The following is a 14741-nucleotide window of genomic DNA, read 5'->3' as shown; positions in this document are numbered from 1 at the left end:
TACTATAGAGAAATCCAAATATCAGGTGTATTTTTAGTTGCATGAGAACTTAAAATGATAATGCAAGACAGAAATATTGTTGAAAGGAAATTTTTTTTCTTATAATCTGATAGATAAATTCATGGCATTTATTTCTTGAATATGATTTCCAGCAAAAAATAGTCAAGAATTGGACTGATCGAATGGACCATATACCTCGTAGATGCGACGGACATCCGCATCTAAAAGGTATATGGTCCACTTGATCAGTTGCTGGTTTGTCGGCATAAACCGATGACAACATAGTTCCATGAAAGCTGCGCCGCACATTATTGTTTGAACCAATCGACGATTTTTAATTTCTGAAAACAAAAATTTAGTCAGCATGGCAAAAAGGCGCTCGACATTCACCATAACGGCAGCTCCTTCATAATTTCGAAAGAAATAAGGATCGATAATGATAATAAGACCAACGTGTAATTAACAGTACCAAACAGTTAATTTTAACGGATGTAATGGTAACTCGTCAACGGCTTCAGGATTATCTTCGCTCCACATATAGCAATATTGCTTATTGATTTAGCTATTTAATGACAAATGAGCTCTATCAATAAATACAAATCTTTGACGAAGTGCTCTATGAACTTGGCGAATAGATTTATATTTCTTTTAAATGAATTTTCACAATTTTGCTCAACGACAGTTTGATATTCTCAACTGTTAAACCATAGTTATCGATATCGATAGTTCTCATTCAGCCAAATAAAACTCCAGATACATAAAACAAACAGAAAATATCGTGGGGTTTTCAAAAATTCGTTTAAGAGTAGTCTAACATTAAATCTCTTACGATTCTGTTTTTAGTAACTAAAAATAGAGCAATTAATGATTTAAATATAACAGTGCATTAAAATTTTGTAGTATATAGTAATTCTATAATATTCAACTTCAAAACAACAAAGGTGGCTGAAATTAAAATCGATCTTTAAATAATAAACTTTCTTTTAAAAAAGAGTATATAATTTTAAAATGATATCCTCAAAAATTTCATGTTTTATTTAACGTCTATTCTTTTAGTTTTATTTTTTATTTGATTTCAGCAAATGAACTCCCATTTTCGATTCGTACTTAGTTCATTTATACATTTTACATGCCCTCTAAGTTGAAAAAAACACTTGACTGCGTGCACATATTTATCTACGTAGTACACTTTAGAGAATTTAAGTATGAAAAAAATCATCTGTTTTGATATTTGGTATAGTGATCATCTTTCTTCTGTATTGCTGCTCTTGCCTATACAACATCTTAAGATTTCAGTTGAATTTTTGAACCGCATGTTAAACTTACTAAATATAAACCACAGTAAATTGTCTGCATAATAACCACACGCACAGCTTGCCGTTCGTCACAGTCATTACTTTAAATATGTCCATTTATTATAAATGTATGTATATATGCTTGTATATTTCATCAAAACAATATATTGCCGACATATGAATTTTAAATTTTCAACCGCATCCATTTACATATCTATCTTTCGCGCATGCACCACTTTATATCAAATATAGTAGTTGCAGTAGAACCACAGAACGCTTATTCGGTCTTCTAGAAACTGAAACGCTGATATAAATGAAATTGGTTTCTTATATGTGAAGTAATTTGATGCTACTTTTAAAGACTACAACAACAAGAAGGCATCATCTTTTTTCTGTTAGCTTGCCTCTGTTAGTTTTGCGGTATTTATACATCTGGATCGTGCCATCACTGAATAGTTCTGTGGTATTTACTGTAAACACTTGAAAGTACGCAATTGTATTAAATAAGATTTTTTTTAAAACTGTTTGAATATGGAATGAATATCTTTGCTTGAGGTCTGAATGTCAAATTTCGTTATCTTTCATATATATAATTTTAATAATTTAATTTGTAAATATTTTCAGTTTGGTTAACCTACAATTTTCAACACTTGGGGGTAAATTCTATGTATTTTTAAATTTTATTTACGTACTTTTAAATTTTTATTACATTTTAGTTAAGCTTTGCATGAACATTTATTTCGCTTTTCATTTTTCTGCCAATTTATAAATACAATGTAGACACACTATATTTTACAAACTGATTTTAATATCTATATGAGTAATCAATTTATATGTAATGACTTAAATTATATTATGATTATAATTATAATTTAAAACTATTTAACCTAAATTTATTAATACTCTTTATTTTCATTTTCAGCAATTTAATTGTTAACAAATAAAAAAAAACTTTTTCCCTACTTCCCACAACTAAGATGTCCCAAAAAACCTAACTCTTACTGCAAGTCCTACACCTTTCTAAAACTCCACTACTGCAATACTTTTACGGTGGATGCCTATGAGATCAAGTGACCACAACCACTACGTAAACTAATCGTAGTTTTATATTTTCTTGAACTAAATATTATTTAATTTTTAAATACAAAGTTTAAAAATTATAATAATTGTTTTTATTATTTTTAAAGAAAGAAAAGCTAACACACTAACGAAGATTAACATTAGTTATAACTTTTATTTGTAAATATTAATGTACTAAATTTTTTTAACATAAACAAAACACATTAAAACAAATTAATAAATAAAATTATTTTTAAATATAAACATAAAATTCTGTTATTAAAAGTGCGAAAGGTAAAAGTTTTATTTAATTATTTTTATATGAGTTTTTTGGATAAATTTATGGCTAAGGATTACCAATCTAATTACTAATTAGAAATTTTAGAAACAATATATTAATATGGTACGAAGTTTGTAAATTGTTTATAATATCGAACATAAAATTTAATGGAATCTCTTTTGCAGCTTAATATGTAAATAAACAATATTTAATAAATATTAAGTAGAATGTACAAGGTTATCCATTTTCTGTGCTTCCGAGAGCAAACGTAAATAAATTACACATTTGAGGTAATATATCAAATTTATTTCAATATTATTTGGACTTTGAAATTAGGTGTGAAATATTATTCAAACATATTTAAACGTTATTCAAATATTCTTCACGGGATATCTCACAGTACTGGACTTTTTTGAAGTAGTTTTCGGTGTCTTGGTTATACTTCAACAAATGTTTGTTGTCAGTACATTGAGATTTCAAGGATTATACGCGTTAACAGAATCATTTGCGTAATGATACAAAAAAAAATGTATGTGATGACAAATATCATAATCATGATCTTGGCTAATTCAAATCATCAAAACATGAAATTCCACACCCAGGAAATTTTGCGCACTACAAATCCAAAACTGAACATATTATGTGACTACTGGCACCGTTCTGTTGAAACCACTTTTATTTAACATCTACGTTCATAATTCCATTCCAAAAACCAGCTACAGTAATCATTGTTGTAGCAAACACAACAACTGTTTATGTCGCGCCTTAGTTTTTTAGACAATATCACACCTTGAGACCAAATATCATGACATACAGTGACTTTTGTTAGGACATCTTTACTTGTGGATTTTCACTGTCCTAGGTACCAGATTCGATAATTTTGTTTGTTGATATATTCACTAGGCGATATACCACTGAAAAGGTTTTGTATGTTAGTGTGCATATATCTTCCTTCTGTAATGCGGTTACTCTGAGTTTAAAGACAATATGAAAAGACGCTTAAGGTTGTGTGTTCAAAATTTTAAAAATTACTACTAAAAAGCGTGACCCAAATAAGCTAAACTGATAGATACAAGCCCAAACTCTTTCCCAAATTTTAAAATTAAGTAAACACATATATATATATATACCATACATTAGAATTACAAATTTAATATATGTAGAATTAATGAAATTGGATAAATATATATTATTAGAAAGAATGGTATTATTTTATGTACAGCTATAACTCAAGGCTCAATATGAAATTGTTAATATTTTTAATTTTGCAATATAAAGCGATCTAATATATTACACCGAACAACTTGCAGTTGTAAAAATCACTATATGTTTTTATTATAATCTTCTTAAACTTTAATAAACGCGTTTCAACGATCCTCCAATTTATGGAAAGTAATTTATGAATAGATGTATTATTTAAGTGGAAAGTTGAAAAATACTTTCATTATATTGGTCTGATTCCAAGCCATGGATCCACATCAACACTAAACATTGCCTTTTCTTTTGAATCAGGATCATCAAGACTACTAGAATGGTGGAAGACACAAGTTCCATTCAAATAAAACAACGCACAGAAGCATCTTTCCATCTCTTCTAAAACACTCGAGATGATAATGTTTTTATATATAATATAATGAGTTGTTATTAAGCAGCTAAGCTTAATATGTAATATTATTCACTGCGTTTAAAAAAATGCTAAGATCTTATACTAAAACAGTCTCGGCCTGTTGAAGTACAGTCCAAATCATATCCTGCACTAATATAACGTGTTGTTATTAAGCAGCTAAGCTTAATATGTAATATTATTCACTGCGTTTAAAAAAATGCTAAGGTCTTATACTAAAACAGTCTCGGTCTATTGAAGTATAGTCCAAATCATATCCTGCACTTTAGTCTAATGCTAGGTCAGATTTCTGATTGTCTACCTTTTACTACTATTTATAAACAAAGCAAGTCTCGATTTTATTATCATTTTTTTTTATAAGTGCCCTAATGCTTTGATATCTTTATTCTAAGATTAGTTTCGGTTGTTCTCTTAATCAATTAAGTGATGTGTTGTTGATATTTTGAATTTTAGGTTTAAGTGATTTATCTCTTATGCATTATATAAATTCCTTAGAATCTATTGAAAATATTTTTTAAATTACTGTCTAAATTTCTCTACAAAGAATGACATTATAAAGCAAACAGTTACAAAAACAACAAACCCTTGACACTTATACAATAGAAATGGTAATAATATTATCTCATTTACTGAAGATAAAGCACTTACTAGAACAATTATCATGAAAACTAACAAACAAGGTATATGTATAATATCAAAATAATAATATCTTAAGATAGCAATCAAAAGAAAAGTAAAAGCACAACTAAATTATAAAAATTTAGTTAAATTTGCATTTAAGCAAATTAGATTGTAGATAGTAATTCAGTGTACAATATGTATAATATACCATGATAAGATACGATGAGATACTTTATGCAAACTTTATGCAAAAAACTAACTCAACGAAATAACGAAAGCATTGCAAATTGCTTGTTATAATGTTTACCATAATTTAATATAAAAAAATTATTGTGTATAATTTCTTACTTAAATTAAACAAACAATTTTAAACTAAATATAATAACATATTAAATATAGAGCTGACTTAATAAAATTAGTAACAGTTTGTAGTAATAAATAGTGAAAATACTGTGCAGTATAAGAAGAAATTATTTCCATATTAGTAAATATGGAGACGTTAAAATTATTTTTATTTTCATTAATAACTTGGGAAATACTTTAGTGAATATAGTGCCACACTAAAAAAAATTATTTAAAAAAATTATAAAATACTTATACGCTTTTTTACATCAAAACTAAAAGAATCTATCCAATTCAAACATAGCCTATGAAAATTATATTACATTTAAAAATTTACAATAAAAATTTTATTACGTTTAAACGGATAGGTTTTATAAATACATAGCTGGACTAAGAAGTATTAGATCTGATACATAAAGTACATTTTATCAAAGAAGAACCCATTTTGACGTTCTAAAGTACCCATTTTCAAAAAATTACGACCTTATTTAGTAACATTCCGATCATTATTTAGTAAATTATGGACATTTTTGTGAAAAGTACATTTTATGTTGTCTAAATTATAGACCAAAAACAGTTTAATTCGAATCTTTCACTAAATTTAATACAATCAAGAAACCCAAAAGTAGAAGAATAGCTTCACGGAAACTCTATAACTAACAAATCAATCAAAATTTGCTGATTTTAGCAAATCTGCAAATTAAGTGTTACTCTCAAATTAAAAAATTTGAGATTATTTATTAAACAGTAATTGAAATTGCAGTTATATAGTAATCAGTTCCAGCAAGATATTCATGAATGATATTCGCCAGAAGATATTTTGAATTCCGCACGTTACATTCTGAAGATTTCAAAGATATATAGCTTATTACTTTTCATTTATAGTCCCAAATGAAAAAAGGGCGTTGTAAACAAATTAATACCTAAAATTCTTCTTTGGTATTACAGTACTATAAAGACCTGAGTATTGTATTTTAATTTAATAATAATGAGAACATACAAATTCTGCTTTGAATTCTATAATTCTGATCTCTACTTGTGCGAATTAGGTAAATTGAATTTTATTTTTATTTAAATTCAAATGACGCTATTATTCCGGAAAACGTTGAAAAAACACTGAAAATCATTATGTCTGGCCGTTAAGTGAAAGTGAGGGAGATTGCTGACATTCTACAGATATCAGCAGGCAGTGTACACACCATAATACACGAACATTTGGGTATGAAAGAGGTGTTTTCCAAATGGGTGCCAAATGACGTTTGCTCACACCGGAGCAAAAACAACAACGAATCGATGATTCATAGAGCTGTTTGGACATGTTTACGCGCAATAAGTCGGAGTTTTTGCGTCGGTACATCACGATGGATGAAACATGGATCCACCATTTCACTCCAGAGTCAAATCGGCAGTCTGCTGAGTGGCCGCCCAAAGTGACCAAAGACGGAACAGTTGGCTGGCAAGGTTATGGCGTCTGTATTTTTGGATGCGCATGGAATAATATTCATCGACTATCTTCAGAAGGGGAAGACCATCAACAGCGACTATTATATAGCGTTATTGGAGCGTTTGAAAGACGAAAATGCAAAGAAACGGCCGCATATGGCGAAGAAAACAGTTTTGTTCCACCAAGACAATGCACCGTGTCACAAGTCGATGAAAACGATGGCAAAATTGAACGAATTGAGCTACGAATTGCTGCTGCACCCACCGAGATGCTCCGTGGTAAGAGATTTGGCTTAAATGATGAAGTAATCGCAGAAACTAACGCCTATTTTGAAGGCAAAGAAAAATCGTTTTACAAAGGCGGTATCGAAAGATTGCAAATGCATTGGAATGATTGTATCTCCCTAAAAGGGGACTATGTTGATGAATAAAAACGAATTTTGGCAAAAAAAATGTGTTTTAATTAGTTAGTCACACATATTATTGAACGAAGTGTTATAATAGTTTATGATTTAAAAACTACTACAGATTATTTAAGAATACAAAATTCAAGAAAAACATAATATCAAGAGAAAGCAGATATCGTAGCTGCAAAACCGACGACTATTGATTGTATAAAGGGGCTGTGAACTGTAGCATGGGATAAAAACAGCCTCAATAAAATTGCTAACAAAATATTACGATATGTGAAAATATATACTTATGCTTGTAGAATATATATATATATAGCCATATAGAATATATAGAATTAAGAAAGAAGAGGCAGAAAAGACAGATATTACTTTAAATTAAAAATCTTAAATTTTGTTGATTTTTTTTAGTGTAAAATAATTGTCTGTTAACCTAATAAAATAATATGAAATATTTTCATGAAAAACAAATATTTACATGCTCTATCTTGTGAAGGTATTGTGTATATCAGAAAGTCAAGTTACTCTACTTTAACAATTTACTTAAATCTGCTGCTACAGATTTAATTATGACTGCAAAAAAGATAGTCGATTATGCACCTGAAAACGAATGCAATAAAACGTACAATTATGGCAAGAGATCTTTGCTGTACTAGTTAAAAAAGTTAAAAAAAGAAGAACACAATGAAAATACTAGTATATCATAAGACTAGAGAAGATGCAAGAAAGAATAATTTAATTATAACTCCTAGAGAAGCTGCAGCTCTACATTTTGCAAGTAATTTCAGTTTGTAGCATTGTATGTATGTTAGTTACGAGTTGAGTATGGACCCTGCCTTCTTAATTGTTTGTTGTCTTATCTGCTTGTAAACTTTTACACTATGAATTCATTCACTGTGATATTGCTATTGTATCTGCAACGGCATGAAGTTGTTTCTTTGGCTTAGCATCTGTCAGTGACAATTTAATCGTCGTGCGGCTTGAAAGTGTGTTGCTCTGCTTGGATTCAAATTCCTAGTACGCGTACTAAATTAATAAGCGCGTGCGTTCACCATTGCGTTGTGTCGTCATCGGTATTATTATCAACATTATTTACGATACTTGATTCTGTGCTAAAGCGGTTAATATATAAAGTTTTTTTATGAATAGTAAAAGGCATGCATTACGTTTTTTTTAGTGCGATTCGGTTGTGTGGTTCTTATTATGTAAAAATGAAAACAAAATAACCACTTTTTTAATTGTTCATTTTTTTATAAAATATTTTAAAAAAATTTTTTTTGTTGTAATATGATACGATTTTTACATTTTGCAAAATAATCTTTTATTATTTTTTATTTTGCTTAACAACTATTAGATATCAGATATGTATTATACGAAAATTTGGAAACAACTTATGAATAAAAAATATTGACACGCCAATATGTCGGCTTTTCCGAAATGAAAAACTAAATAACAATTTTTTTTAAATTATTTAAAAACGATTTTAATGGATTAGTTTTAATTTTTACTCCAGCCTAGACATTGAAAAAATTAATTACAATATAACCGCTGCATGCAGCAATTACTCCAGTTTTATGATATTAACTTTTATTTATCATGCAACTGCGAAAGCTATTATGTTGAAAAGAAATCGTTTTATTCAACTAAAATTTAAGTGTTAATTTTTTTAAATGCAGTTAATGTACTCATGCTCATTAATTATTGAGTTTATTAAATAAATATTAAATTATAGCTGAAAGCAAAAGTTGTTAAGTATTTAAGTTAATCTTTGCAGTAATGTTAATCATAAAATTAGTGACATTTATGAAATTAGTTTCGACTAAATAAAATTTCCAAATCAAATGAGTGATTTTTAAAGAAAATTCAAAAAAAAAACTTTATTACAGAATTTTGATACATTTTTAATTTCAAGATAATTAATTTCTTTTTATTTTATTTTCTTTTTTTTGATGAGAAAGTCGAATACTTTATACACTGTCAAGCCGATCATTGTCGAAATGGTGTGTCCGATTCTCTAACACATAGTATAACATGTAGTATAAGTATTAAAACACCTCCTCTTCGGAGAGACTTCAAGACAATTAAATAAAAAAACAATAACTTTTATGAAAATAAAATCGACTAGCTTTCAGGTGTACAGAAAACTTATAGTATTAAATTAACCATATCTAGCTCTATTATTTCCTCAAGGTAGAACTCTTTTTCAGAAGTTAATAATCATGTCCTCAAACATGCCTGTTGAACATATCTGATTACAATAATAGGCCGTGTCAGTTGATAAAGAAGCTACCTTACATATTCAATCACATTTGCTAAACTATGTACTTTATTATCACCCATACCTAACTCTTTTAATTCTTTAAAGCAGAATCTTCCCTAGAGAATTAAGTTTTTGCCTGCAAAGAGTCAGAGAAAGAAAATTTAGTTAAAAATAAAAATATTTATTCATCGATACTTATGAAATATTCTTTAATGATGGATGTAATTATACTAAAACTAATCCTTATTAAAACTATTAAAGATTCAGAGATTTCCATCTCTGATATTTTTCTTTTTTCTAATTACTGGTGCCGTGCAGTACCTCATAAGCTCTATAATTTCCCAAATTATCAGTAAGACCTCTTTAATACCAAACGTTATTAAAATCAGCACATATGAATTTAAAGGTGTGAACAGCTTTAAATATTTAGGAACAGTATTCAATGAGAACAACACAACGATGTTGAATATCTACAAAAAAATACAAGTTGGAAACATGTTCTTTCACAGTGTAAAAGAGCTTTTGACATATAAAAATGTATCGAGAAAAAATAAGATTTTATTATATAAAACAGTTATGCGGCTTTTAGTCACTTAAAGAAGTGAAAGCTGGAGATTTATTTATACTGAAAACGAAAAATATCGCCTGAGATATAATGACGAAAGGCGGCACAATAATCAAGCAAAGTAGATAGGATACATTATGGGGATGCCAAAAGAAAGAACAGTAACCAGAACCTTCGGGAGTGAAATTAGGACAGTGAAAATAAAAGGAAAACCAAGAAACAGATACTGTTCGACAAGATCTGATACATATGAATGTCAGCAACTGAAAGATAAAAACCAAAAATAGAAAAGAATGAAGAGATGTCGTAAAACAAGCTTAGGTCCTACATGGTCTGTATAGCTATGGATGATGATAATCAGTAAAATCTGGAACCTGAATATTGTTCACATCATTAATTTAATTAAAAAATGAGCGACATAGCGTAACAGCTTATAATCTTGTCTTTACACTTGAACACTTCGTTAAATAACTTTAAATAATAGAAAGAATATATATAAATTCTTAGCTTATACGTATCAAAAACAGTTTCTTAGCAATATTACAAAATAGACTTTGGAATGCATTCTGCGCAATTATTTTGGAGAAATTTCTTTTTTCTGAAAATTTTAATAAACTTTTCAAATCCAATACGTTATAGACAAATTTTACTTAATATTACAGTGCTGTAAAATGTCATAACTCAAAACAATCGTATAAGCAAAAGTTGCATTCCTGTAATATTTATGTCAATAATTTTCCTTATTTTTAAATAACTGCATTTGTGTTTATATAAATATTTATATTTGATTTTAATTCATGATTTCCATTAATAAAAATGGATGCAATTTTGAAAAGCAAGAATTGTGGCACCAAAATGGCCTTGTATTAAACAACATTTCGACTAAACCATAAATAAGTAATTTTAAGTTCAATTAAATATTTTTAACGCTAATTACCTTCAGTTTTTTCCTTTTAAATAAAAACATGTTAACCAAACCAAGTACTTTTAAGGAAAATATAATGGAAATAAAAAAATGCAAATGCGTAATTTTAACTTAAATTGTAACTACTAAACATTAATATAAAATATAATGTTGTGACAAGTAGTAAAAATTTATATATATTTATGTTGAAGGCATTTGAGCCAGTGCACTTGTTTTATATATAATTACAACTGATTCGTCATTATTGAAAAATTAAACAAATCTCTCATTTGTATTAATTTAGTAATAATTGTTTTAAATTTAATTTTTTAATTATAAAAAATGACTAAGTATATGCTTCATCCAGTTTTCAAATAGCCAATTTCAAATACTTTCTACCTGTACATTTTGTAGAAGAATCTTATATATTATATATGCTATGAATAATCAAACTTAAAAATCTTAGAAAAAATAATATTTTTCATAAAATTTTGTTATACATATATAATGTCTCACTGCTCGTTAAGCCCCCGCAACATGATAATATAATAACAAAAAAAAAAGAAATTAATAAAATTTAAATGAAATGAAATAATGTTGGTCAACAAGTTGAAAAATAATTTTTTAAAGATTTTTCATTACAAATAAAATAAGATCTGTGTGGTGAACATCTTAAAATGCACACCCAGATATATGTACTTATCGGTATACATATATACGTATATATCTTGCATAGCAAATGCGAAGGATTTAGAAACGAAATACAGTGAAACTTAAATTTAAATGATAAAACTTAGAAAGAACATATCTATGTACCGTTTTTTTAAAAATATTATATTTTATATCTCGATATAAATATAGAGAGAGATCCTCTATAACATAATTTAGAAGAGAATCCCCATTAAAGAGATAAAAAATCCCTTCTCAATAGAACAGAGTTCAGATTGTTAGCAGATTATCTGCTAAAGCATCCTGATTTACGTTCCACTTCAACAAGTTTTAAACGTTTAAAAGCATACACATTCCTTGTTACTTTCAGACTATAATCAGAGGATTGAGTAAATTTATAGGCCGTATTGCTATCTTCGATCAATATTAGAAAATTCTCAATCAATTGCCCTTTCGTTGTCGTCTGTTCAGTTAAGAAGTCACTGTCTTGTTTATTTGTTATTAACATATATTTAGCGATGTGTTTTCAATATTTATAATATTAAATAATGGTATATAATATTTTAACAGCATATACCACATAAATTTATTCACAATTCTTCCTAAATATTATAAATATGAATGAATTCTGTAGATAAACATCCTTACTACTGAAGTTGTGGAAACCTGCAGGGAAAGTAAATTATAAAACACTTTCTCTGTGAATGCGCGCCATGGCGTTCAGAAGAAATAAGAGCTTATTGAGGTATTTCTTAACACAGCTTATGAGACTATTTATCAATAAAGACGAAAGATCTATTAAATTATGTAAATTTGATGGGATGGATTCAGTGTATGTTTTCTATCTCACAGGTTTTTTGTAAGGAATGTGGTAGCAAAACGGCGAGAAATCGCTAATTAATGAAAATTATCTGATGGCCTACCACTAAAACCAAACAACCTATCAATCGTAATAGACACATATATTGTATTAGTTAATATTTGTTAAATTAATGTAAACAACCCAAGAAAACCTAATTGAATTTATATAAGAAATATGTTTTAAACATTTTATTTAACTTAAAAATAATTTTTTTTATAATTTATGAAATCATTATCTTGATTCTCTTCGTGTGACTTCACTGTTGTCCTTAGTGAAAAATGATTTTCACAGCAGTGTTGTTAAAAATTACGTGTCAAAAATAAATTAAGATTTATTTTTAGTTTTCATCTTAGTACCGAAAAATTCCGATACTTTGCAGTGAGAAAATTCTTAAACAAGAGAGCTACACTAGATGTCCTCGTCTTTTGTGCTGCGTGTATCTGCAAATTCAACAAGTTCATTTTATGAAAAGTCAAACTAATGAGTACATTTATATCAATACTTAGAACTGTTCGAATAATTCGAATATTTAATAATTCAAGTAATAAAAACAACATTAACATTTATAATATTTTGTTTCTCAAGCCAAGCATATTTATATTAAGTATATTTAGGTTAGCATAATATTACGATAGTGTTGACATAAACTGTAGATAATTAAATAAAAAAAGTCGAAATAAAAGGAATTGTTAATAGAAATATCTATATTACATTAAGTAGATAATCTTTTACTAAATTAGCTCTTGATTATTCAGATCGTTTTATTTGTATTCATGAAATACACTTATTCGAATATGTATTTCTTTGTTTTGTTAATCAAACTAAGAGTCTAAGCATTTTGGCTTTTCGTGAAAAACACCCAGTAATTCTTCAAAATTAACACGAACCAATTTTTCTCTAAAACCAACAACAATACTAAAGGAAAATGCAAAAATAAATTTCCGAAGGAAAACGAATATAAAATTTTAGCTCTCGTGCAACTTGATCGCAATTGGATTCATATTGTGTTTTCATTCTTCGCTCGCACCTTAAAAACGATCGACGTCTTGGTTTCAGTCTCGGGGATTATGACTTGAACCAATTTGAATTTAAAATTAATTTTTATATATATATCTTTAATATATAGTATATAGAGTGTATAATAATTAGAAGAAAATAAAGAAAATTAATATATTATAAAAGTGTCGTATATTTTCACAAAGTTTTATATCATAACGTCGCAAAGGATAACACAAAGGATATAGAAAAAGTAAGAAAATTATAACTGAAATTAAAAATTTTCGTGGTGTGGTGTGAAAAATTTAGAAAATTTTTGATTTCGTAACAACTGGCAAAAAAAATTTGCTGCGCTGAATTTCTATAAAAAGAATCTAACGGTCGGCGAATCATTCGGTTATACATTCGGTCCGCACCCAATATTAATCGTGTTAATTCGTATTCGCTTCAGATATAATCTAACTAAAAAGGATAACGTGTCGGTTGAAGGATAAATATAATCATTTATCAGTATAATTAACGGGAAATGGTTTTGCATTAAAATAATTTAAAAGTTGAAAAAATGTGAATAATAAGAACATAAAGCAAAAATAATTTGCTTAAAATAAATTATTAAAATTATTCTTAAATGAACTGCTTTTATAGAAAAGTTCAAATAAAATAATTAAAAATATACATATATGTCACAATAATTTTGAATTAATAAAAAATAATGATGAAATAATATACAAAATTCATGTGTATATATAAATATATATATATATGATATATAATAATATATACACACATGTATATGTATATATGTGAATATATACATATTTATATATATATATATAATATATTATATGCATGTCCATAGGGGATTAAAAATAGAATTTGAAAACTAAGAAGCTTTGGTGTGTGTGTCACCCGTTCGGTCAAAATATTTTCTAGTGCAAATGAGAAAGAAAACCTTGCTGATAAATCTAGAAAAATGTAAAAGATAGAGAGAAAGTGAAATAATATTTTTAAAATAGAATAAATTTCGATAAAATATCAGACAAAAAAACATTCAAAAAAAAAATTTAAAGATGAAATTTAAAAATATATAAAAAATCATAAAAATCATTTCTAAAATATTAAGTGATATATACGTGAAAAGTGCTCATAAAAATGCAATAAAGAAAAATATTTATTTTGTTAATATAAATTTTTATGAGATAACAAAATTAATATATTTTAAAAAAAAAATTATTTTATTTTTCAGAATACAAAAAGCAATAAATAATCCTAAAAGAAATAAGCTAGAAAATACAACGCAAAAGTATAATCAGAAAATTATAACAACGTATTTTAAACAGTGTATTTAAAACCTTGCAGATTCCTAACTGCATTGTTCACAGAATACAAATTTTAAATGCAATATAGTGTT

At 27.4% G+C, this 14741-nt stretch overlaps 1 protein-coding gene across 1 annotated transcript in view; it reads left to right on the top strand.

Moving 5' to 3' along the window:
* The window catches only part of LOC119672375 (muscle M-line assembly protein unc-89), a gene marked incomplete at its 5' end in the record, with an annotated part of 50525 nt that extends 47964 nt beyond the window's left edge, over positions 1-2561 (top strand). The window contains 1 exon segment of the mRNA XM_038083404.1: positions 2218-2561. Within this exon segment, the coding sequence (XP_037939332.1) occupies positions 2218-2225 (8 nt within the window).
* Between the last annotated feature and the right edge of the window lie 12180 nt (positions 2562-14741).

The sequence above is a fragment of the Teleopsis dalmanni genome, chromosome 1 (genome assembly GCF_002237135.1).
Source record: "Teleopsis dalmanni isolate 2A chromosome 1, ASM223713v2, whole genome shotgun sequence".
Lineage (NCBI taxonomy): Eukaryota > Metazoa > Arthropoda > Insecta > Diptera > Diopsidae > Teleopsis > Teleopsis dalmanni.
This window is presented reverse-complemented; position numbering and strand designations above follow the sequence as displayed.